A 26,543-nucleotide genomic window follows, 5' to 3' on the forward strand; every position below is an offset into this window, starting at 1 on the left:
CGGACGTTCATCAACGTTGATGCACGGAACCAAAATATGATCAAACGGGATTTCATTGCAAAGCGATGCAACTCGTTCGAAAATCAAGCATCGAAAGGATCTACGTCGCTTTCCTGATTCATCTTTCTCTTTCGCAAAACGCGGCAATAATGCTGCAATGATTTATTTTTATTTTATTTTTTATTTAAATTTTAGTAAAATCAAAGAAATATAAATTTCAAATAATGTTCTTTAATTAAAATTTTCTTAATTTATTATATGTATATACATATTATTTTACACATTATTATTTAAAAAATAAAAACATTATAATGCAACGAATGTAACAAAAAGGTATTTTTGTACTTTAATTTATGTACTTTAATTAATGATTATGATTGCATCAGGTGAGTTAATAAAAGCGTTTTCGGTGACAGAATCGGATGCGGTTTGCAGACGAAATATATACCATGTTATACATGCATTATCATTTAATCATTGCGCTCATCCAATATCCTCTAATTCGTTTCTGCCTACCGAGTCTGTGGCAAAACAAATATTGGCACTGCCGATGCTGCCGGAATAATCCAATTCCAACTTTACCTTTTTCTATCGCCAAGTGTAAAATACATTAAGACAGATTTGCGAGTTTCGCTGTTAATGCATGATTAGTTTTTTTTCGAGATCTTACGAAGGTTTCAGACAGTAGGGTTGCACGAGATACCAAGATTAGTCTTGATATTGTTTTATCTTGTCTTGAATTTCAAGACAAGATCAAGCAAGATTTTTAATTAATTATCAAGACAATACCAAAACTAAGACTGTCAAGATTATTAGTCTTGTCAAGATTATTGGTTCTCAAAAAAACTAAAATATTTATATTTGTAAATGAAAAAAAAATCACTATATATGAATTTAAAAAAATTGTATTCAATAAAAACATTTATATTCATAAATTTAAAAACATTTAATATTAATACAATATAACATTTTTATAAATTAGAAATCAAACTCGCAAATTTTAGACATTAAAGAGCATTTCACCCAAGAATTGATGCACATTAGTGCTTTTAAAGATATACTTTGTAATCTGGTTCTACTTTTTGACATAGTCAGAGTTCCTATTGAGAAAAGTCTTTTTACTGGCACGGATGAGTTGAACTTAAAATGTCTCGAGCCATTTTTGACAATGTGGAATAAATATGAGCCTGATTTTTTTTAACACCAAAATATTTACATCTGCACATTCCCTTGGAGCCTGTAAATAGTTATTAATTTCTGTTTTCTATGAAACAGTAAATGTTTTTTTCTGTAAATAGACGGCATTTATATCGATTACATAGTAATAATTATAATTAAAATATAATACAATAGTAATAATTATTTCAAATGATATTACAAAAATTATGTTAAATATTATTTAAATAATTTTTTAATATTAAATAAAAAATTGTTAATAAAATCGAGACAAGACAATACAAGACGAGATTTTCGCTATCAATATTCACTCAAGACCAAGACAAGATTTAAATTTTTGAAAATTTTCAATATCAGTACAATATTTTTACGAATATTGTCTTGTCTTGGATCTTGTGCAACCTTATCAGACAGTTTAATGTGAACATAAGAATATTTATGATGTCAAAATGTCACGGCTTGTGAAAAACTTTATACATATATACATATATGTAAAATACAAAGTAAAGACTTATTCATTAACACGTGTAATAAATTCCATATTTATAAAAAAGATAATATAATTTATTTAATATATTTATATAATAAAAACAAAGAAGAGAAGAGAAATAATGTTTATATCTTTTTGCACGCGTGCATAAAGATATAAACATTATTTCTCTTCTAAAGTGAATGGAGAAAAAATTGTAAAATATATGTAATTCAATAAACATATATTTGCATAATTAAGTCAAAATCCACAAATTAATTTATTGATACTTATTAAATGCGTTTATCATTTTATGTTCGAAATATATCAAATACATGTACATAAAATAATGATCTATTGAATTAAGAATTTCAGATGAACTTCAATATATACGTTTTTATTTAAATTTGATTCATTTGAGTTATAAGAAGAACATGAAAATAAACTCACATGCTCCATGTTTTCTTGGAGAAGTGTCAAGGCAAACCAAAAGTTGTTATTGAGTTATTCGGATATGTTTCACATAGACTCTAATATTAGTCTTTTATCGATAAATACAGATAAGAAAACATTATAGTACAAATAAGAAGTTCAAAATTGACATGGACAGCTATATTTACTTTAATATAATAAGAGTTTAACAAAAATGCACACATACACAAGTAGGTAGAATTTAATGTATATAAAAATAAAAAAAGATACAAACTATTAACCAACATTGCGAATGAATAATTTTTGTCTATCATATTTTAATGAAGTTATTTATTAAGATTTTGAAATGAAATGAAAAAACATACATGGAATATATTTTATATTTTACGACAAAATCCGTTTCATTGTGATTGAGGGAGAAATAGTCTGATAGATTGTTTTATGATTTTTACGACATACAAAGATTAAAATTAAATAATGATGATGTAAATTTTTTTTATCTCTTTTAAAGAATAATTAAGAACAAGGAACAAAGTATTAAATTTTGATATTATATACATAGTTAATTAATTTTTATTAGAAATAACACAATATTTCTTGAACCATTAATTAACACAACGTTGTTAATTTCGTCGCAAACCAATCACTAAATGATACGCAGTTACAGCGCATCTGGTAGCGATATCTACGGACACATGTAAGTAATCCACAGCACTTAATAATAATCGCATTAAAGTTTTATGCGCAACAAGCGTGAGGCGAGCGTAAAGAAAGGCTTCAATTAATCGGATCGTTGAAAGATCCATATGAATCGACTTAACATTCTATAAACGCGAAAGTCAATAAATAAAATGAAATGAACATTTTAATTATCACAAGGCATATCAGTCACAATTTCAATTTTATTGATGGACCGACGCGGACGAAAACAGATTTTATATATATATGATTATCATCAAAAAGAAAATAATGCAATGCAATCAAAATATTACTCACTATTCAAGATATACATGTACCAAATTGAGAGAGAAAGAGAGAGAGAGATGACGAAATTCTTCAATTATAATGATTCTGTACATAATTCTAACATAATGATTTAAGATATAGCAGTAAATTTAACTTAAAAGATCATTTAAAAGTAAAGATAACGTAAAAGACTGTTATACAGATTAAGGAGATCCCTCAATCTATCTATTTTATCGACAGAACATTGTAATTTTTGGGCATGTGCCATTTTTTATTGCCTACATAGAATTAAAAATCCTTCTCTACGGTTGAAGTATAAATGCAAACGGACACGGAAAAGCCGATTATATACTGAGAAAGAGAAAAAAGTATAAAATTACATATTTATTTACCAACTTCTTAGATCAACATGGCGTCTAAAGCTATCACCTCATAATGACATTAGCCTTGTATAAATGTTTTGTAGCTTTTATGCATAAAACAATAGCATACCCAATAGCGGACTGCGCAATAAAAACTTGAGAAACTGTGAAAATTGAGTTTAATAGTCTAATTAATAAATGGCATGTGCCCAAAAATTTCGGTCCGTGTGTACCTAAAATGTTGGTAAAGCAGAGTAGAAAAAGCAGTGCATCTTCTTTATAAATAAGTGATAGAGAGAGATACGTGATGAAAATTAGATGTAATCGTGTAAGAGTTCAATGAGGGATCCCCTCAATAGAAGAAATAATTTTAGAGTAAACTTGACGAGACATTTGATGATTAGAGACATGACAAATTTTTGATCCGTGTCATCCTGCGATATTTTTATCACGTGAATGGAGAAATTTATTCTCGGCTGTGTATATCATTTTCCGCTATTCCCAAGTTATCCTAAAAACGACGCTTCCATATAGAAGAAGATAAAGTTGTCAACTCGCAAGTCGCGCAAGCAGACGTGACGTCTCCTTGCGCGAAAAAATACGCATACGAGAAAAACCGTGCGAAACTTATAACCGTGCGTGTATAATCGGCGCGGCTTCGAACTGGGTCGAGGAGACAGACCCCGTTTCTATCCTCTGCACACTCGTGAATTTATTGCCCGCGGCCGAACAACAATCGACGATTCGGGTCAGACTCGGGATTTGCGTTGCGCCGACCCGGAAGGCGATTGAAACGAAAATCGCGCATATAAATGCACGATAAGTACCATTATACATTGTTGAAAATTTGCTGGAAGGAGGATAATGCAGTATGGAATCATTATTTTATTTTTTTATGACAAATATTTTTTTTATACATTGATAATCTATTAAGTCGGAAGTTCGATAATTACATTAGAATAATAAATTAGAAGTGTAATGTAAATCATATTTAATTACATAATATTTATTATATAATATTTTATTATATAATATTTTATTATATAATATTTTATTATATATTATTTTATTATATAATATTTAAATATTAATTATATAATAAATATATATTAATTATATAATATTTATATATTATATTATATTATAGTATATTATTTGTATAATAATTATGTGTTAAAGTAATACACATATTTTAAAATTCTAAAACTTTATAAATTATATACATATATGCATAAATCTTAAAAAAAAACTGGAAAAACATATGACGAGATTTACTACTAATTATGAGAAGAAAATTAACCGCATGTTTATGATGCAATTACATATAAAAGATAAAAACGGAAAAACACATTGTAACTTTTTATGACAAAATTTTTTTTATACATTGATAATCCATTAAATCAGAATTTTGATGATTTGACATTAGAATAATAAATTAGAAATGCAATGTAAATCATATTTATTTATATAATGCGTTAAAGTAATATGCATATTTTAATTCTAAAATTATAAATTATATACAAATTATATAAATCTTTTGAAAAAAACTTAAAAACATATGATGAGATTTATTACTATTTATGAGGTAAAAAAATTAACCGCATATTTAAGATGCAATTGTACACAAAAGATAAAATTACGGAAAAATACAAATTGGCAAGAATATAGAATATACGGAGAAAACACTGTTCTTGCAACACAAATAGCTTAAACTGTTAGGTAAACAGTAATTAATGACAACTTGTCGTTTTAATTGTGCTATTGCAAACGCATGGCGCGAATGATTAATACATTTAATAATAGTCAAGGTTAACGCATAATCCATGATTATTGCATCTGTCTGGGTCACTTCGATTGCGAATAGTATAGGCTTATTATTATGACACAACGTGATAAAAATGTATGTAATATAAAAGAAGGCAAAAATTTAAAAATTATTAGAAGAGAAATAAAGAGACAGAAAATTAGCTAAGATAATTAAATAGTCTTTTTTTTTATTTTATTTTTTATTCTTTTTACGATTCAATTTATGCATGAAGCTTATCACACAGGATTTTCGTAGTAATAACTTTTTGAAGGGCTGCGCACTATTTCAATGTGCAAAATGATGCGCGTCATCCGATGCGCTCGTCTAAATCGCATACTCGAATGCATTTCATGAAACTCGAGCAGTTAATTCGATAACCGGCTTATTTCAATAAATGATTCCTAAGTGAAGCCCTCTGTGTTTTAGCGTTAAGCTGTAACAGTGCGAATTTGTAACCAGCTGTTTCGATGGGCTTCATTATTGTGCCCCCGCATCGTTTCACTGAATCTGACACACGTATATTCGATAATTAATTACGATCATTTAATTGAGAGATTAAAGGAATATTAATTTACGGAAAACTACCACACGGTGACAATAGCAGATAACAATAGCGTTAATTTTGGCAAATACTATTAATGTTTGTCAAAACACTCGGAAATTCTTTAAAGGATTGTAAATAATATAATTATTTCTAATTAATTGTATAAAATAATTACGTAAACATTAATAATATGACATTAAAAATACGTAAACATTGATAATATGACATTAATAATAAAACACAGTGATAATTGTGCATATTGATTATATTTATACATACGATATTATATTAAAACATAAATATTAAAACGTAGAATAAATTTTTCTTATAAACTGTATGCGCGAGTGCAATAAATAAACGTGCAATTTTCTTTTTTTCTTTTATATGTACAATTACGTGCTATTTTTTATCAAATTTAATATAAATAATTAAGAAGGCACAGTAAAAAATTTTGTGTTAAATTTAACATATTTCACATGTCCCAATTTATCCATTCTAATTTTAATGTTAATTCAACAGAAGGCAAGTATGTAAATAAATAACACAAGTAATATGTTTAAATATTAACACAAAAGTGTAACACTTAAACTTTATCCGGAAATAAAGTTTATGTTAAATTAACATATTTATAAATGTTAAATTTAATTAAAAGAAAATGTTATTCTTACATTTTTATGATAAATAACAGAAGAGATATGTCGATTTAACATATGGAAACTGTTATAGAGAGAAAAATAACACAACTTATCTGTTCATTTTAACATATAACATATTTCATCAAAAATTCGTGCATGTACATATTAATTGTGTTGTTTTAACTCTTAGAAACGATGAATATTACTTCAACGCAGAAATGTCAAAATAACGTAACGATAATATGTTACATTAACATAAGAGTATGTTAAAAATTTAACACAAAAATTTTTACACGAGAAAATTTTAACAGAAATACAAAATGTATTTTACCGTGCACGATAAAATACATTTTGTATTTCTGTTAAAATTTTCTCGTGTAAAAATTTTTGTGTTAAATTTTTAACATACTCTTATGTTAATGTAACATATTATCGTTACGTTATTTTGACATTTCTGCGTTGAGTTAATATTCACCGTTTTTAAGAGTTAAAACAACACAATTAATATGTAAATGCACGAATTTTTGATGAAATATGTTATATGTTAAAATGAACAGATAAATTGTGTTATTTTTCTCTCTATAACAGTTTCCATATGTTAAATCGACATATCTCTTCTGTTATTTATCATAAAAGTGTAAAAATAACATTTTCTTTTAATTAAATTTAACATTATAAATATGTTAATTTAACATAAACTTTATTTCTCGATCAAGTTCAAGTGTTACACTTTTGTGTTAATATTTAAACATATTACTTGTGTTATTTATTTACATACTTGCCTTCTGTTGAATTAATATTAAAATTAGAGTGGATGAATTGGGACACGTGAAATATGTTAAATTTGACACAAAATTTGTTACTGTGTGGATAAATGTTTAGAAATGTTTGATATACGTCTTATACATATACATTTTCGCACAAATTCGTTGAATTATGATTGTTTCAAGTTTGTCCAATTCCTCTTCATACTTTGTCAAATATACGCAGGAACATATATCATCCAATGTATTTCATCTCGGAAACTCTGAGATAACTCGTTTCTTTCTCTCCGGACTCGTGACTCTTTATGATGAAAAAGCCAAACGGGATGACACGACTCTCGAGAAGGATGATGCACTTCCGTCGTCGTCGAGTCGAATCGCTTATTTTCCGAGAAAAGTCGCGAATGTAAGATTAATACCAAGCTGATATTTTTTTTACACGATGTAGAGATTTTCTATCGCATAAAGAGACAACTTTATTCTTTCGATGATGTATGCAAGTGCGTTTCTTGCAGGATGATTTCTGAGCTTTTCCGACATTTAATATCCTGCCGAAGGATGAAATATTCTCATCTTACGCTTTTCCACGAGAAAATAATACAAAATATAAACCGTATTGCACGCGATTCCTTGTCCGACATATTCGTCATCGTTTCCTCTTTTTTTCATTTTATTTTATATGCTTTTCATGATTTTTCGCGAAGGAACTCTCGTTCCTCTCAGAAAAAAAACTTATTAGTTTCTTAATCTCTTTCTGGTACGTTATTATAATTATGATGTGCAAGACGCATGTAATCATATTTTCTTAAGCGTTAGATTCTGCACGAATTAATCCTATTAATCAAGACTGTCGCTGCCACATATGTCAATTAAACCTGTCGAGACCAAGAAAGTTATCTTAAACTTATTATGAAGATAGATCGTGTGGAATTAAAATATCGCATTATTGGAATATAAATATAGATCACAAGAAATTGATGAATCCAGAACATGTAGACAATCCAAGTTTCTAAATCTAGTTTCAACTCTTCTCATAACAGTTTTAAACAATTGATTTCATTTATATCAGTAAAATTGACGTATGAATCTAAAATTAAATTTTTACAAAAATCATGTAAATTCTCATAGTAAATTCGTTCTTGATTTAAACTTTCTTTTATACAGGGTGGCCCCGAACGTTCCAGTCAGACTTTGAGATCTTATAGGAAATTTAATTCTGAACAAGAAATTTTCTATAAACATGGGTCGAAAAATGCTTCTTTAAGAAGTTATCGCTCAAAAACCTCCGATGAAGGAAGAGCAAAGGGTGAAAAGAAAATGAAATAAAAAGAAAATGAAACTAAATAAATTTCTTGAACAAAATAAAAAATAAAAATCTTTTTCTTTTATGAAAATAAAATAATTTTTTTTAACTAACTTTTATTTTATTTTCATAAAAGAAAAAGATTTTTATTTTTTATTTTTATCGTTTTTTTTCAAGAAATTTATTTAGCTTCATTTTCTTTTTACCTTTTGCTCTTCCTTCATCAGAGGTTGAGCGATAACTTTTTAAGGAAGCATTTTTCGACTCATGTTTATAGGAAATTTCTTGTTGAGAATTAAATTTGATTTCCTATAAGATCTCAAAGTCTGGCTGGAACATTCGGGGCCACCCTGTACATTACGTTTTTGTTATTGTCAAGAAAATAAAATATAGAAACGTTCAATACAAAAATAACATTGGGTATTCCTTGTGTAAGAGCACTTAGAACGATAAGCCATTAGCGATGATGGGTGAACGATACGCAAGAAAAATAATAAAGTAAAAATGTCAAAGTGAAAAGGGGGGGACGTGCGCTCTCACATAATGTTCGACATTTTTCATCCCTTCCGTCGGTCTCGCGCTCGAAATAATTTCGTACGAAGTATTTCCAATTGTGTACACATATATTTTCTCGCACAACCGCAGACAACGGTAACTATTTCATTCTTCGCTCGCGTAAAAGACTGAAGGTAACGAACGCGAAGTTCATTGTCTGCGACCTCATTCGAGTGCATAGGGTGCAGGCAATTTCTCTCGCGGGCGAATGTAGGCCCTCGTCGATTAACTGGAGCAGAGCACGCAATTTCTATCCTAGACCTTCGCGAGGTCCGTCACGTTATCGCGCGAGATCCGCAGACGCGAATTGATCGCGATCCCACTTGCCGGTTCACATTGTCGCAATGCAATATTCAAATCCGATAACCAACAGCGACATTTCATTCCACGTGACACGCCACACGACGTTGCACGGTTTTCTCGTGTTATATATATGTTATATACAGGGTGGACCATTTAAGTTGATAATGCGAAATATCTGAAAAACGAAGCGTCGAAGAGAGAAATGTTTTAAATAAAAGTTAATTGAGTTTAAGGGGGCCATAAGATGGTATCATTGGTTTGAACTTGAAGAGTTGGTGGAACATCACGTGAAAGTCATCTTTAATTTTTTAAATGGAACCCCATATTTTTAATTGCTTATTCTTTCAGCTCATCCCGAGAGCTTTTCAAAACGCTATAATAAAGTATTTCTTCATTGAGTACTTTTCGAGTTATGAGGCTTGAAATAATTTCTTAATTTTACATGAACTATGAAATATCCAGTAAAATATTCATTTTTCGAATACTTTTATGTACAAAATAATTATGTAATTATTAATTGCAAATTACATATTTTTTCTTAAAAACAACTATGTTTTTTCTTTACACCAATTGATTCCTCTCATTATTTTGTATATAGAAGTAATTTAAGTTAAGGTTAGATAAAGTTAGATAATCGAAAAATGAATATTCTAGCTATTTTATGGTTTATATAAAATTAAGAAATTATTTCAAACCTCATAACTCGAAAAGTACTTCATAAAAACTAACTTAATTATAGTGTTTTGGAAAGCTCTCGAGATGAGTTGCAAAAATAAGTAATAAAAAATAGGGGATTCTGTTTAAAAAATTAAAGGGAACCTTCACGTAATCTTCAAACGACTTTTTAGGGTCAATCCAATGACATCATCTTATGATCCCCTTCAAGCCATACAACTTTTGTCCGAAACGTTTTTCCGTATCTTTTAGACTTTACGAGATATTTCGATGGCAAACTTAAAATAGAAACACCCTGTATATATGTTATATATATGTTACATATGTTTTATATATATATATATATATATATATATATATATATATATGTCAGATTGCTCTATTAATTTGTAATATTTTCGAAGAATCCTCTCTTATATGTTATTTATCATTATTGATTTTTATTGTGAAAAACAAACTTTCGATAAAGTACGATGAACAATACATATTCGCATGGAATAATGTACGTACGGCTCTATAATGTATATAAGAGCGAAATGGTGCCGATACTTGAACTCAGAGTTTCAAACTTTTCTCATCGGAATCGAGAAATCTGTTAGCTGAATCCTGTTATAACATTTTTTTCCCGCGACCAAATTTAGATGCTCAAGTCTTTAAGAAACTTGAGGATTTCTTATTTCCGACGGAGATTTTTAAGTTAAATAAAGAATTCGTTCCTTCTTATATACACATCTTATATACGTATTTGTTGTATAATTTCCGCTGGATTTGGAAAAAAATTCAGACCAAATTGCGAGAAACTTGTGACATGTGTCATGTAAATAACATACATGATCTCATGAGATCGATCGCTTTCCTTTTCGATCACGAGGGGTGTGACGTTAATAACACTGGTCAACACTCAAATTTTTTCCTGACATTTAAGGATATATTGAACTCAAAAGTTAATCCAAAGTATCAAAAAATTAAAGTTGGACAGAATACGAATTCTAATTGAATCAAAAATTTTTTTAAAATCACGAAAGCATACTTCAAAGTATTCTTTAATATAAATAGGTCTTAATTTCCAAGAAAATGTTGCCACGTTTTATCATCATTATTGCGTCAAACCGATAATCACAGTTATTTTTTTAATAATAATTTCAAAACGAGCAAGTAAATCGTTTTAAAACGTTGTGCGAACATTTTTACATGTATGAAGAATATAATATTACAAAATGAAATTTTTATCATCGTTTTTTTATAGTTTGTGAATAATTTATTACCTGTCTCTTGAACGTTTACATAAGATCCTATGTTAAATCGCAAAATTCAAAAATTAATAACTTTTAAAGGAGCAAGTAAAAAAATTTGAAATAATTCACGACGATTTAGAATGTTATTAAGAATGTTAAATTAAAAATTCACGGCGATCTCAATGATTGTAATATATCTCCAATACATCCTTAACATGTATTATACGTTATATCTAAGGCACTGATTACGAAAAAAATGCTAGTTTAGTTGTATCAGCTCTACTTTTTTTATTTATAAGATATTACAATTAACAAATTTTCGATATTTTTGAAAGATGTATTCGCCACAAATATAACAAAAACTATCTGGATTATGTAAACAACGTCTCCGAGTCGCGGATATATCGAAAGTTAATAATAAAAATTTAAGTTAATAATAAATATATATAATTATTAAATTTATTAAATTTATATATAATTATTAATAATAATAATAATAAAAAGATAATAATTTTGAGTCGAGTAAAACTCAAAAAAACTGCACGTGATGTCTAAAGGGGGTAGTTTAAAAATATTAAAAAAACAAGAGCTGTTAAAAAAAAAACTACTGTCGTACTCGAAATGAGCACACTGTAAGCCTAAAACTGCAAAATTATGAGAGGAAAAAGTTACAATTATTTTTTTCGTTGACCAGTGTAATCCATCGCGTCGTCTTCGACCAAGTCAGACCCTGAACTGGAAACGAGGTTCATTGTCTGTGACCTTACTGCACGCTTGCTGTGTGCAACGATCATCTTACACGTAGATGAAGGCCTCGATTGTTAACTGGCGGCCAGCATGCAATCCGCCTACGCCTTTCTTTAGGGGGTGCCGAGATTCGAGGCTCAAAGGACGGCCGAGGAGCCTTCCGAAAGCCTTGATTTCAGTCGCGTGACTCCGTAGGACACGTAGAACTCAAATTGTTCTCGAGCGGACGTCGAAAAATCCTGTTCGGAGACCGAGCCCTCTAACGTGCCTGAAATCCTAAATGTCCGCGGAAATTATTGTAATTTCGTATCAACAGTGACCCCAGCGAAATATTCGGCAAAATTTTTTGATTGATTATCACAATTAATAATTGTCACCATTAATTTACTAATATTAATTATTTATAAATATTAATATTAATTATTTGTATTATTTATGTTATTAATTTACTAATTTAATTATTAATTGTCGATGTTGATTAATTCAAAGTCGGATTAGTTTAAATATTAACTGTTCTCCATTTGGAGATCGAGCCCCTAACGTGCCTGAAATCCTAAATGTCCGCGGAAATTATTGTAATTTCGTATCAACAGTGACGCAACAGCGACCGGCAAAATTTTTTGATTGATTATCACAATTAATCATTGTCACCATTAATTTACTAATATTAATTATTTATAAATGTTAATATTAATTATTTGTATTATTTATGTTATTAATTTACTAATTTAATTATTATTTGTCGATGTTAATTAATTCAAAGTTAGATGAATTTAAATATTAACTGAAACAATTCCTTGTTTCTCCTTCGATTGTTGGATATAGTGCAAACGATGATAATTAGAGTTGCACGAGATACCAAGATTAGTCTTGATATTGTCTTGCCTTGTCTTGAATTTCAAGACAAGAACAAGACAAGATTTTTAATTAGTTATCAAGACAATACCAAGACTAACACTGTCAAGATTATTAGTCTTGTCAAGATTATTGATTCTCAAGAAAACTAAAATATTTATATTTGTAAATGAAAAAAAATCACTATATACGAATTTAAAAAAATTGTATTCAATAAAAACATTTATATTGATAAATTTAAAAACATTTAATATTAATACAATATAACATTTTTATAAATTAGAAATCAAACTCGCAAATTTTAGACATTAAAGAGCATTTCACCCAGGAATTGATGCACATTAGTGCTTTTAAAGATATACTTTGTAATCTGGTTCTATTTTTTGACATAGCCTCAGAGTTCCTATTGAGAAAAGTCTTTCTACTAGTATGGACGAGGCAGTTGAATTTAAAATGTCTCCAGCCATTTTTGACAATGTGGGATAAATATGAACCTGATTTTTTTACCACTCCAAAATATTTATATCTGCGCATTCCCTTGGAGCCTGTAAATAGTTATTAATTTCTGTTTTCCATGAAACAGTAAATGTTTTTTTATGTAAATAAATGGTATTTATATCGATTACATAGTAATAATTATAATTAAAATATAATACAATAGTAATAATTATTTCAAATTCTATTACAAAAATTATGTTAAATATTATTTAAATAATTTTTTAATATTAGATAAAAAATTGTTAATAAAATCGAGACAAGACAATACAAGACGAGATTTTTGGTACCAATATTCAAGACCAAGACAAGATTTAAATTTTTGAAAATTTTCAATACCAATACAATATTTTTACGAATATTGTCTTGTCTTGGGTCTTGTGCAACCCTAATCATAATAGGAAATGTACGCCTCGGTGCAGGCATAGTAATAAAAGATTCGTTTCATACGCGAACGGAAACCTCGAATGAACGAAGGTGAAGGATTGATATAAACGAGTGCATCAAAATCATGAAAGTTGTTCCAGGTATATTAATCGAATCTTGACGTTCAATTCGAGACATCAATCACGTATAATTACTAGTTACCCACTCTACCAGAAGCGATGACGAAGAATGGTTGCAAATTAAACGAACGTACAAAATTATCGAAAGTTTGACGGAAATCGCTCGGTACAAATTACTGCCGATATTAATTTAACGATAACAATCGTTACTCTTTTATGCGTGTTATTAATTTCTAGCCAAATTATACTGAAATATCGCGCCGTTGCCTTTAATTCATAAATTTTTTTATCACTTAAATAAATATTATCAATATTATAATTTAAATAAATATTATCAATTATGCAATTTAAAATTTATTTGTGTTTCGAAATTTAAGAAAGCAAAGTTAAAAAAAATATATATAAATTGAACCGACCTCTATTTCAGAATTAAAATAGAAGTCTTAAGTATCAGCTTCGCGTTCTTTTATTTGAATAAGATAAGTAATAAGATAGAAACTGCTTTAACTTGAATATCGGGAAAAGATTAAAGGTCACAAATTTCTTTCGTTTCCGCGATTTTTATTTGTTCGGAAAAGAAAAATATTTTAATTATATATCATCAATGTGATCATCAACGATAATCAAGCATAAACATCAATTATCTGGTGTATAAAGTTTGCTAAAAGTGGAATAGGTAATCGTAATCAGACGTAAGTGTTGTAGGTCGCAATCTTTGCGCTGGCTGAGGCACGTGAAATCGTTACATGAAAAAAAAACAAGATTGCAATCAGCGGTGAGATGCCGTTAAATTAAGAGTTATCTGCGATATACACGACATACGCACAGCAGGTACATACAGGGTGGTTTAAAAGTCTGGAAACGGTCAATTATCTTCGAAAATAGTGGTCCTGTGGAAAAATGTTTCAGACAAAAGTTGTAAGGTTTTAAGTGACGCATTACACAGTAATATTACTATAATCTTGAAGAGTGTTGTTAAGATGACGTCAAGATCACCTTCAATTTCTTAAACAGAACCCCCTATTTTTTATTACATATTCTTGTAGTTTATCTCGAGAGCTTTCCAAAACACTATAATTAAGTTAGTTTTCATTAAGTACTTTTCGAATTATGAGGCTTGAAGTCATTTCTTAATTTTACGTAAACCGTAAAATATCTTGTAAAATATTCATTTTTTTATTATCTTATCTTAATGCTTTTACGTACATAATAATGGGAGGAATCAATTGGTGTAAAGAAAATACATAGTTATTTTTAAGAAAAGATATGTAATTGTTAATTGCAAATTCCATATTTTTTCTTTGAAACAACTATGTGTTTTCTTTACACCAATTGATTCCTCTCATTATTTTGTAAAATAAAAATATTAATATTATAAAATAAAAATTAAAATAAAAATTAAAATATTAAAGTAAGATAATCAAAAAATGAATATTTTTCTAGATATTTTATGGTTTATGTAAAATTAAGAAATAATTTCAAGTCTCATAACTCGGAAAGTACTCAATGAAAAAATACTTTATTATAGTGTTTTGAAAAGCTCTCGAGATAAATTACAAGAATATGTAATTAAAAATAGGGGGTTCTGTTTAAGAAATTTAAGATGGCCTTCACGTGATCTTAACAACACTCTTCAAGATCATATTAATATTACTGTGTAATGCGTCACTTAAAATCTTACAACTTTTGTCTGAAACATTTTCCCACAGGACCACTATTTTTGGAGATAATTGACCATTTCCAGATTTTTAAACCACCCTGTATATGTTATATCGTGACACTTGCATATCTTTCTGTAGGAAAGGAAATGGGAGAATGTAATGTCACTCTATTCCCACTGATTGTGAAATATATCGAGTCCACGGACATTTTCCGAATTATTTCAACGTTTTATTAATTTTCTCATCTAATTTTATTTCGATCTAATAATTTTCTCTTTTTAGAGTAATTAGGAAGTACAAAAAGATATATTAATAGAAGAACTAAAAAACAAATATCTTACACCACATTATTAATAATCACATTATTAATAACATTAAAGAATATTTTAATAAATTTCTTTAATATTCTTTCATCACATTTAAAAATGTAACTGAAATTTTTACGGATGAAGGAAATGGAGGAAACTTTTACGAAGAGATATCGCCCTCTCTGCACAGAAGCCCGCTGATAAGTCAATATTCCGCGACAGATTTCGGACATGTTAGGAATAACGATACAATAGCTACCGTTTTCCCTTCGTTTCCCTAAAAATCGTAACTTCGGAGTTAACAGGTGCGCGCCATCCGGCTTAGATTCAGCTTAGATTCGGAGCAGATCGCTGTTTGCCTTGTCAAATGGCAGCGGGACGCGTTAACAACCCGCAGGCTGTATCTGGCTTGTAGATGTAGCCGATACGTGTGTTGGGCGTGCACAGATACACGTACACCCACGTGTGTACCTAACGTATCTACTAGGGTTGCACGAGATACCAAGATTAGTCTTGATATTGTCTTGTCTTGAATTTCAAGACAGGATCAAGACAAGATTTTTAATTAGTTATCGAGACAATACCAAGACCAAGACTGTCAAGATTATTAGTCTTGTCAAGATTATTGGTTCTCAAAAAAACTAAAATATTTATATTTGTAAATGAAAAAAAAATCACTATATACGAGTTTAAAAAAATTGTATTCAATAAAAACATTTATATTGATAAATTTAAAAACATTTAATATTAATACAATATAACATTTTTATAAATTAGAAATCAAACTCGCAAATTTTAGACATTAATAACATTAAACTCTTCAAGATCGCCAGTAAATAAAATACAAGAAGTAATTAAAAACGACCACACTGGCAAATTTTATTAAAGTGAATCACGACGTTTCGACCATGGTTTTGGTCCTTTTCGAGTGAACTACAAAAAATTATTTCTAGTATTACACAAAAAAAATAAATTACATTGATTTTGAAATAAAAAATGAGCGGCAAGTTAAATACATAGTTCAATAAAAACATTTATATTGATAAATTTAAAAACATTTAATATTAATACAATATAACATTTTTATAAATTAGAAATCAAACTCGCAAATTTTAGACATTAATAACATTAAACTCTTCAAGATCGCCAGTAAATAAAATACAAGAAGTAATTAAAAACGACCACACTGGCAAATTTTATTAAAGTGAATCGCGACGTTTCGACCATGGTTTTGGTTCTTTTCGAGTGAACTACAAAAAATTATTTCCAGTATTACACAAAAAAAATAAATTACATTGATTTTGAAATAAAAAATGAGCGGCAAGTTAAATACATAGTTCAATAAAAACATTTATATTGATAAATTTAAAAACATTTAATATTAATACAATATAACATTTTTATAAATTAGAAATCAAACTCGCAAATTTTAGACATTAATAACATTAAACTCTTCAAGATCGCCAGTAAATAAAATACAAGAAGTAATTAAAAACGACCACACTGGCAAATTTTATTAAAGTGAATCGCGACGTTTCGACCATGGTTTTGGTTCTTTTCGAGTGAACTACAAAAAATTATTTCCAGTATTACACAAAAAAAATAAATTACATTGATTTTGAAATAAAAAATGAACGGCAAGTTAAATACATAGTTCAATAAAAACATTTATATTGATAAATTTAAAAACATTTAATATTAATACAATATAACATTTTTATAAATTAGAAATCAAACTCGCAAATTTTAGACATTAATAACATTAAACTCTTCAAGATCGCCAGTAAATAAAATACAAGAAGTAATTAAAAACGACCACACTGGCAAATTTTATTAAAGTGAATCGCGACGTTTCGACCATGGTTTTGGTTCTTTTCGAGTGAACTACAAAAAATTATTTCCAGTATTACACAAAAAAAATAAATTACATTGATTTTGAAATAAAAAATGAACGGCAAGTTAAATACATAGTTCAATAAAAACATTTATATTGATAAATTTAAAAACATTTAATATTAATACAATATAACATTTTTATAAATTAGAAATTAAGCTCGAAAATTTTAGACATTAAAAAGCATTTTACCCAGGAATTGATGCACATTAGTGCTTTTAAAGATTTACTTTGTAATCTGATTCTATTTTTTGACATAGTCAGAGTTCCTATTGAGAAAAGTTTTTCTACTGACATGGACGAGGCAGTTGAACTTAAATTGTCTCGAGCCATTTTTGACAATGTGGGATAAATATGAACCTGATTTTTTCACCATTCCAAAATATTTATATCTGCACATTCCCTTGGAGCCTGTAAATAGTTATTAAATTCTGTTTTCCATGAAACAGTAAATGTTCTTTTATGTAAATAGACGGCATTTATATCGATATAGTAATAATTATAATTAAAATATAATACAATAGTAATAATTATTTCAAATTCTATTACAAAAATTATGTTAAATATTATTGAAATAATTTTTTAATATTAGATAAAAAATTGTTAATAAAATCGAGACAAGACAATACAAGACGAGATTTTTGCTACCAATATTCACTCAAGATTTAAATTTTTGAAAATTTTCAATACAATATTTTTACGAATATTGTCTTGTCTTGGGTCTGGTGCGACTCTAGTATCTACAGTCGGAGAGAGCTTCTAACTCTCTCGCTTAGCGAATCGAGCAGTGGGGTGGCAGAGTGGGTGACGGGCGGATGGGTGGGCGGATGGGTCGGTTGGTCTGGCGGGTGGTAGCCTACCTCGGGTAGTAGTAGGTGCGCACCCTACGCGGCTACCAGGTGAGTGGGGCAGAGGCCAACCCCTGAGACACCCGACGCGAAACGCGAAAAACCACTTGTGCGTGTGTCGATCCTGCTCGTCGCGTCGTCGCTTCCCTTCTTCGATCGCTCGTCCGACAATCCGTTCTGGTTCTCGCCGCGATTCTCGTCCCCTTCGACGAGAGAGAGGCCTCTCCTCGTGTCTGTCCGACCGTCTTCTCTTCTCCGACTCTTTCTACTTTTGTCTGCCCTCGCCCGGAACTCGTCCCGCCCGAGAGGGCGACATTCGCCGGATCGAAAGTGATCTATGCCGATCGCGGGCGAGATATAAATCGTCGTGAGGTGTAGCGTCGATACGACAAACGGAGTGTAATATGTTTAAACTGGTCGCGAGGGAAAGTAACGTTCGATTTTGTCCGATCGTGACGCGAAGGTGACTTGACTTTTCTCCTCCGACGAAAATTCGGACGATAAATATTTCGAATGAGTCGAATATCCTGGTCGAAAATGTCCGTAGACTAAAATGCAAATTGATGTAAGTTTGACAGAAGAAGTCTCTGAGCTAAGAGGAATTTTCATATATTAAATAATATATTAAAAGTGAAAGGTAAAAATGTAAGAATAGAAATTTATGTGTGTGTATCGTGCAAATATATGTAAATCCTATTATACCAAAGTATAGAAATGAAAGAAAAGTGATGGGCAATTTTTAAATATATTTAAATTCACTTGCACGCACGTTATACTTTAGAGAAAATATAAAAGTATAAATAAAATATAAGAGGATACAGTATAACAGAAAAAAGTGTATAAGAAGATTAAATGAAATTGAATAAAGTAGGCAAAAGAAGATTAAATAATAAAATTGATTAAAGTAAGCGAAAAAAATGAAAATTCTACGCATCTGAATTATTTTATATTGTCGAGTTATATTTTATCGTAGAGAAGCACGTACATAATTTTCTATATTTTATATCAATCACTTTTTTGCGTCATTTTTAATGACTTTCATAGAGCTATAATTATTAAATGGAAGAGTGCCTTTTTGCGATGGTTTTCTTTCCGGCCAGGATTATCGACACGTCTTTATGATGGATTATAATATCATTGAGTAGATTATAATATTATGGAATGCATTATAAGATACGCTTTTACATCAAAATCTGATTATTTTTTAATTCAAAGTGAGAAAATTTTTTCATATTATCATAATTGAGAAGAATGGTGTAATTTTTTTAATACTCGTAAAATGGCAAAAATGGCGATTGAATCTTTATCAATTTGAAGATTAAAATTTTAGATTAAAATTAATAATAGATTAAAATTTAGATTAAAATTAATTTTAGATTAAAATTTAGATTAATTTTAGATTAAAATATTCCTGAAAGTTTACATAGAACGACCCGATTTTTAATCGAGAGAATCATGTGGCATTGACAGATAAAGTCGTGTAAAACCTCGTGAAGTTTTATATTTGAAGAAACGTTTATTTCAACCGAAAGTCGATCCAAGCAGATCGTCGAAACGATCCTTGAAAGATCACGTGACGTCGAAAAGACAGCGGCTTCATCGATCCATTCTGAGCCTATCTGGGTACAACTAGGCCGCCTTTCCAGGATCCTCGACGGACGATCTGCTGTAGATCCTGAAGAGAAGTTTCGAAAGTTATCTCGAATATTTTGCGAACTCGAAAGCTCCTTTACACAAAAAGATTGTGACGAAAAGATAATTCGTTAACGTCGCGATAATCGAGAGTATTTTCGAAGGGCTCTAAACGTAAGAATTCATCAAACTTTTGTTTAAAATCGTTCAGTATTATTTAAAATATATTAGTTAAATTATTAGATAAAAGTAAGACAAACGAAAAGACAAAGTGCAACAGAGAGATAATTTTATCGGAATAGAAAGCACAACTTTAACAATTATATTAAAAATTAAAAAAAATGCTATACAATACGGTACGGATTATACTAATCTTACTTTATCTCATCGCGAGAAAATTACACACGGAAAATGACGTGATATTATATTAATAAATAAAAATAATCATGACGTGATATTATATTAATAAATAAAAATAATCATCTGTGTGTTCTCGAGAGTATTATTACTAAAGCTTTTAAACTGATTATTTGATTGATGAAAAAATAGCAAATGCAATAATAAAAAATAACAGAAAATGATAAGTGTGACAAGAACATAAGATAGAAAGAGGAAACGTATCTTAAAAATTAATTATTCGCATGGAGAAAGTAGAGACTGTGAGAACTAAACATTTAAATAGGAGTAAAAGCGGTACAGACAGAAGAAACGATAAGAAAGGGTCGGATAAAAATACACAGCGTGTACAGTTATTTTAAAATCTACTATAATGGAAGGCATGATTCACGAATTAACTAAGATCAATGCTATCCGTATGAAAATAGAAGAAATACGTATTAGCTCGCGTATTGTTCGGTTAATTAATCGGTAAATAATTACGATTGAGCTTCCATTTAAACACGATAGCAATTTACCGTTAGAGATGTAACATATGTAACAATGAACGTGACACAATGCAACACACTAGCGACTTGTTGCACATGCACAAATGTATGTTAATTCATTAATTTTCTGTAAATTTCATCCTTGTATTGCGACTCCTTTAAACGCAGAATATTGCATTCATTATTATTATTTCTACCTTTTATTATTATTTATTAAGAAATTATTTATTAAGAATATTTTATTCTCGATTATTTGTGAAGAATATTTTATTCTTATTATTTCACTCTTTTATTTTTATCAGCCTTTCTTTTAATTCTAGTACTGTTTTTATAATTTTATTTTTACATTTGTCGGCTTTGACAATGCAAGCTTTGTCGCGCAATTGTTATTATTACATTATGTTAATGGAATCGTGCAATATGTCTGCAAACAACGATGAAACACGTTTCTCTGGGGATCATAATTCACCGTGTGACGGCAAAACGGCTCTGCTTTCGGTCTTTCGAACTCACGGATCGTTTTATCCGCCATTCATCATCCGGGGGGGAGGTGTCGCTGTCAATTTTCAGTACCAACCACGAGACTTTTTTTCGATTCGCTCGTCGTAGTTTCGTTTTTCCCCTCGACCTCGTTCGGAAATTGAGAGGAAAAGAGCAAGAGCGAGAGCGAGAGAGAGAGCGAGAGAGAGAGCGAGAGAGAGAGAGAGAGAGAGAGAGAGAGAGGGAGAGAGAGAGAGAAAGAGAGAGAGAGAGAGAGAGAGAGAGAGAGAGACAGGAGGCACACATGGGTGAGCTCATTTGTACGTTAATGTACAGTTTGACATACGGGATCGATGTTACACGCGAATGAAAACGATCAACGGAACTGAAACAAGACTCAATGTCAACCTCATCTGCGGGGCGTTCGCGATTTATATCATCGCATGATTACGCAATTATACGCGTGACACTATTAAATCTCGCTGAATCGGATCGAAATCAAAGTACAAATACTCCTTCGCAAATTTTACCTACACAAATGAATGAATAAAATAAACGTTACGAGAATACGTAGATAGAGTATATCACGATTAAAGTTGTGAGAAAATTTTATATCGTCGTTCGCGTGATCGGAGGCGTAAAAAGGAGTACGCTACTACTCAATTACGGGACGGGGGAAACAAAATATTCGTGAAAAAGAAAACACCCGGTGAATAAAGTCTAATGCCTAATGACACGCGATACCTCGCAGTTTCGTGTATCCCTTGCGCTATCGAGGGTTTTAATCTCCGCTAATTAAACTGGACAATTTCCACGTGTTATCAAAGTCGGCAGTCACGACGACAACGTATTACGAACATTCGTTGTTCATCCTTCTCTCTCTTTATGTATATATTAATTGTATACGTATACAGAGTGTTTCTTAATAAGTATGAAAAATTGTAGGAAATGATTCTTTGTTGAAGCTTAAGGGAGGTTTCTCCAAAAATGAAGATCAAAATTAAGTAATAAATAGCATAGGTTTCGAATTATAAAGAGTTAAATTTTGAAATAAAAATAAAATTAGAGTAAATGTTGGAAAAATTGAAACAAAAAATTATAATAAAAACCTAAAAAATAGAAACCTAATTTTTATCCCCATTTTTGGAGGAGTGTAACTCTACAGAGAGGGGTGTAGGAGTATAAGTTTATATGAAAAATTCTCCTCAATTTTCAACAAAGAATAATCTAAAATTTTAATTTTTCCTCAAATTTGGAACAAGTTAAAGAAATGAAATTAGGTGGATATTTTCTACCAGTAAAAAGTTATTTATTAATATTTTTTTCAGCTTCCCGTATTGTTAAGGGGATGAAACTAGCAACCCCTATTCAATTTCGTATTAGAACTTTTTAATGGGCCGGAATACGATCATCTAAAAATATGCGTTAAAAAGTTTGATTTATTTAGAAACTTTTTTATTTCTTTTATTTTTTTTCATAAAATCAGTAGTTTTCAAGACAAAAAAATACGTTATCATGCACAGCACGATGCTAAATAGCATGGGTTTCAAATCATGAAAAGTTAAATTTTGAAATAAAAATAAAATTAGAGTAAATGTTGGGAAAATTGAAACAAAAAATTATAATAAAAACCTAAAAAATAGAAACCTAATTTTTATCCCCATTTTTGGAGGAGTGTAAGTTTATATGAAAAATTCTCCTCAATTTTCGACAAAGAATCATCTAAAATTTTTCGCACTTATTAAGAACACTCTGTATATGTATATATATATATATATATATATATATATATATATATGTGTGTATGTGTGTGTGTGTGTGTGTGTGTGTATATATATGTATATATATACATGATTTACATGATATGATACATGCTGTTAGATTTTATGGACCGCTGATGTGTAATAAAAATAGCGAAGCCTAAAGGAACGCACGGTGCGTTAACTACTCTCTCTTTTTTTCTCTTCCTAACGCTGCGTCTCTCGCAGCAAGTACTCTACGTAAACCGGTATCACGCTCTTTTAATCAAGCAGATAAAACGGTAAAAGATAAAAATTGAACGAATGAATGGCAGAGCCTATAAGCGCGATACACGTGTACCTCGCTTATTTTAAATAGTTAATTTCGTCAGCTTTTTTCTTTTACTTAGGTAATTGCTTTTTATTCTACTCATTTGTTTATTTGCGATATTTATCTTTATCTATCTAGTTTCTTTGTTTTGTTGCGAATGGAGTTTTTATTTTTATTTTTCCACGTTAATTGCCATTTTATTTTTCGAATTTTGTGAACGATATAATTTATTAACGTTGCAAGAAACAGAAACTCATCGATTAGGGAGGTCAATTGTGTCTTCATCAAGCATTGACGAATTGAAATTCAATTTAATAACACTCGATCGAAATCTTATTTGCATTTTCGGGCGATGTTACGTAAAAAATTGAAAAACGATATCCGTCTTTCAATATGTCTCTGATTATATAAAAATTTAGTTGAACGATTATTTAATTTTTTTCTTAAGTACATTGATACTTATCATACATTTATAATTAATTAAAAAATATAGAAACATGATGTGAAAAATTGGATAAATTTTCTGATTACAAATAAATACTTTTAGCCTGAGCTTTGATTGTCAACTACGACATGTGAGAAATTGCAAATCCAAATGTTATGAGAAATAGAATATCTTTAAGAATACTCAATTTTTTTTTAAATACTAATTGTTTGGATTTTTTCAAAAAATTTATCTATTTTTAAAAATTTATTTATTTTTATTAATCGCTAATCGTTCGCATAATAATACTTTCAGAATTAATCGTACGATCAATCCGGACGATTTTTCGCGATTTAAGACTGAAGATCTGCTGAGAGTTTAATCGGCGTTGCTCCAGAACGAATCCGAAGGGGAAAAAAGAGCGAATCTTCTTCAGTCGAGATTCTTCCCCCTTCCCTCCTTTTTTCGCGCGCGAAATCCGCGCCGGCATAAAAATAGAAACTGTCATTCGATAAATCGATTTCGCATTGCCGAGACTACCGTTTGAGGAAACTGTGAATGTATAGTAAAACATTGTTTCCCGGTTGTGCGTGTGTGCACGTGTGAAAGTACTATCTACGTGAGCTGCAGTAGAACATCATGAGTGCATCCGGCGCCATTCCCCTGATCCTGGCGAAGAAGGAGCAGATCGTCGAAGGCAAGTAGCCGCTCTCGTTTCTTCCTTTTATTTTTAAAAAAATTAATTTTCTATTATTATTATTAAATTATTAAAATAATTATTAAATTATTAAAATAATTATTAAATAAATAAAAATTATTATTAAATTATTAAAATAATTATTAAATTATTAAAATAATTAGTAAATTATTAAAGTAATTATTAAATTATTAAAATAATTATTAAATTATTAAATTAAATAAAATTTCGGTACCAATATATATTAAGCGCAAGTTTACAAAAGACGTCGGCAAAATCAGTTTTATCCGAAACTCTTGTTTATAAAACGATGACAATATCCTCGAAAATCTGTCATTAATATATTCATCTGGGTAAACGATAAAAATATGAAATATTGACGCAAGTTATTGATACGGCAATTTTTTTCTTTTATACTTTTTACATCGATGATGCGCGATAATAGCGTAACCTGAAGTTAACGATTAGATAATTCTAAGAGAACGTGGTTATTATTACGCTCGCGTATATTTAACGTATGCAAATTCCGCATAATGCGGCGTGAAACGCTTTGTAATAGACGCGTGATCCTTGAGAGGAAAATAGACGTCTTTAAATAGATTGAACACTAGATATAAATCTTGCATCGCGTTACTGTTCATGAATTGTTTGTAGAAATAATCGATGCGGTATGCTGCGTTATGTTAATAGTGGTTGAAAATATACCGCGGGAAGAAAGGTCGGATCAATTAAATATACGAGGAAATTAGGTGCATGCTAAGAGAACAACAATCTAAATTGCACATGCTTTCTTGGAGAAAAAAAATCCCCTTGTACATTTTTTTTCTTGAAACAAATTTTCTCTTTTTTATTAGGAAAAGAAACAGAGAGGAAATAATTAATCAGAAGTATAGAATCGATGAAAAAATTTAAAGAAGACCTTTCCTCGGAAATAATTGCAATCGCAAGATCGGATAATGGAGTTTCGCGTTCAATTGACATCGAGCTAGAGGAATCCCTTAATTGCGTAAAGCGTTGATCGATACGCGACAAGCGATTAATCGATCTACATACATCGGGGACGCACGAGAGGGAGGCGTCGTAATCGGTTTGACATTAATTGAATTTCCGGGGCGATGCGTTTTTTCCATTATTTTCGCGTCGAAACGCGATTTTGGCACGAGAAGGTCGTTCTGCGTCGCGTTCTCGAGCACGGGGACGTCTTTATCGCACACCTGCAGCGGAAAATCCGATGATTGCTCCGTCTATTCTTACTCTTCACCTGGATTCCTCGGTTTAAACCACGTACACGTGATGCCAGGAATGGCGAATCCGAAGATAAGGATCAGCGATGGTGGATAAGCAGGCTCATGTGAGAGAAGGATATACTCGCTGTTTCCTCTCTGAGATCAAACAGCGAAAATAATAACTTTGGCGCGAGCGCTCTCGAGCAACGATAATAGTTGGAATGTTGATTTATCCGCCGATCTATCTAATATTCGATATGCGAAGGCGAAGATTCTCCACGTGGAAGGATTCAAATATAGTTAACTCAACGATTAAATATAGTAACTATCGAGGTAACTATCCAATTTCGGGCAAACTTGTATCATTATTATATCAAATTCATCAATTCCAAAAATAAAGATAATTAATAATAATTTATTAGTAATAATAAATTATAATAATAAATAATTTCTTAGAAATAACTTTTATTTGAAAATAATTGTCAAATTTCGTTGAAAGAATCTTAAATGCAAGTCTCTTAATAATTGCGTCGCAAAATGTTTATTAATAATTGCTATACACGTGTCTAACGTTTTGCTAATGTTTTAAT

The 26,543-nt window shown here is 30.0% G+C and overlaps 1 protein-coding gene across 2 annotated transcripts in view; it reads left to right on the top strand.

The window, feature by feature from the left end:
• The window catches only part of LOC105253713 (solute carrier family 12 member 6), a 111,866-nt gene that overhangs the window by 15,092 nt on the left and 70,231 nt on the right, over window positions 1-26,543 (top strand). Inside the window, exons 1-2 of one of the 2 annotated variants that reach the window (XM_025407505.1) lie at window positions 18,602-19,003; window positions 24,346-24,727. The exons of the other annotated variant lie outside the window; for it this stretch is intronic. Of the exons in view, the coding sequence (XP_025263290.1) occupies window positions 24,670-24,727 (58 nt within the window). The 5' untranslated portion in view covers window positions 18,602-19,003; window positions 24,346-24,669. Of the gene's footprint in view, window positions 1-18,601; window positions 19,004-24,345; window positions 24,728-26,543 lie in introns of those variants that run through there. 2 annotated transcript variants of the gene reach the window in all.

The sequence above is a fragment of the Camponotus floridanus genome, unplaced genomic scaffold (assembly GCF_003227725.1).
Source record: "Camponotus floridanus strain SB8 unplaced genomic scaffold, Cflo_v7.5 scaffold18, whole genome shotgun sequence".
Taxonomy (NCBI): domain Eukaryota; kingdom Metazoa; phylum Arthropoda; class Insecta; order Hymenoptera; family Formicidae; genus Camponotus; species Camponotus floridanus.